Source organism: Mandrillus leucophaeus, unplaced genomic scaffold (assembly GCF_000951045.1).
Source record: "Mandrillus leucophaeus isolate KB7577 unplaced genomic scaffold, Mleu.le_1.0 Scaffold4, whole genome shotgun sequence".
In the NCBI taxonomy this organism is placed as follows: domain Eukaryota; kingdom Metazoa; phylum Chordata; class Mammalia; order Primates; family Cercopithecidae; genus Mandrillus; species Mandrillus leucophaeus.
The window spans coordinates 3,150,647-3,152,272 of NW_012104253.1; the positions used below are offsets into that span (position 1 = coordinate 3,150,647).

Below are 1,626 nucleotides of genomic sequence, written 5' to 3' on the forward strand. Positions count from 1 at the left end.
CAGAGCCCAGCCGCTTGGCTGAGCGGGCAGCTCGCGAGAGGGGTCTTCTCAAGATGGGCAGGTGGTCCACAGACATATGGCACGAATTCAGCACATGTTCTGGGGTCCACCGACTTTCCACTTACCCTGGATTGAGGGGGGGGACTTTATTGTCTCTTCCCTGATGGTGGTTTCAGTCCAGGAATGTTTCCAAGCAGCATTTGATACTGAAAACGTGGAATTTCCTCTATGTTTAACCATAAATAACATAAACATAGAAGGAATATCCACCTTTTAAATACCAAAGAAGGATTGAGTCCTGGAAAGCATGAACCTAAGCACAATCTATCAAGATTAAAGACAGCACAGGACAGGTGCAGTCGGCAGGGGCCTCCCGGGCTAGCAGCAGTGACGTGCGCCCTGCGGAGGACACATGTCCCAGGACAGACCTTGCTAACAAGAGCTTAGGTTCTGGGATCCACCTTCCATCACTCTCTGCATGGGGCCAGGGGCTAACCTTCCTCTCAGAAATGTTCAGAAATATTTTAAAAGCGGCCTTAGATACTGACAATGTGGATTTTCCTCTATGATTAACCATAAATCCTGTAAGCATAGCAGGAACATCCACCTTTTAGATGCGAACAGTTGGAACAGCCCTGGAGAACACAAACCCAAACATGACTCATCAAAGAGAGAAGGTAATGGAAGCAGGTGAGTGCTCTGAGTCCCACGTGGGAAGCGCAGGGCCCACCCCCGCCACTTCACATCCAGAGATGGAACTCCTACGTAGGCACGCGTAGGTTTGGGGTCTGCTCTGCTGTCACTCGTCTGGGTGGCAGTAACCCTAAGGTCTCTTCCCTAATGGAGATTTCACGGTCAAGAGCGTTTCCAAAGTAGCATTTGATTCTGAAAAAAAATAAAACAAAAAAAAGTGAATGTTCATCAAAAATTTGCCATAAGTAAAGCAGGCAAAGTAGGGATTCCATGCTTTAAACTCCAAAAATATAAAAAACAAAAAGAAAATAAGCCTGTCAGGTTCCTAAAGTCAGCATTGCCTCCATGAAGCCCTCCCAAGGCACCTAATGACCAACGTCACGTAACTGTGGGCTGGAGCGTCCTTCACATACCTTGAAGGGAGAAGGATACCCAATAATCTGTGTCCAGAAAGTGAAGCTTGTGTCCAGAAAGTTTCCATCTGCAGGACTGGTCACGTCAGTGTGACAGACTGAGGAATAGGCACACAGGTCAAAAACAACGTCTCTTTAAATATAACCGAGAGGCAGCAAAACATGATGCTCACCAGCCCCTACCGCCACCACCCTCTACAAACAATGATTGCAGCTCCCAGAAAAATCATTTTTGGGGTGGACTGGATGCAGAGACTTACTAAAATAGCGACAACACATGCCTCCCAGAGTTAAAAATAAAGGACCAATAATCCCAGACTCAAACCGTATCTCGCAAGGGTGTCATCACTCCAGGAAGTGCCCCTAACATGGCTTCAGTACTGAGGACCGGGTCACATTCTCCACAGGCAAAGCGTATGCTCCGTGTCCAACCCTCCATTCACATTCCACACACGGACAACCTACACCCATCTCACTTCTCTAAAGCTGGAATGGGTTCAAAACAGTCTTGTACTTAAAA

General features: G+C 47.3%; 1 protein-coding gene across 1 annotated transcript in view; it reads right to left on the reverse strand.

The window, feature by feature from the left end:
* The window catches only part of LOC105547984, a 44,598-nt gene that overhangs the window by 28,361 nt on the left and 14,611 nt on the right, over positions 1-1,626 (reverse strand). Inside the window, exon 10 of the mRNA XM_011991797.1 lies at positions 1,107-1,204. Coding sequence (XP_011847187.1) covers positions 1,107-1,204 — 98 coding nt within the window. The remainder of the gene's footprint in view (positions 1-1,106; positions 1,205-1,626) is intronic.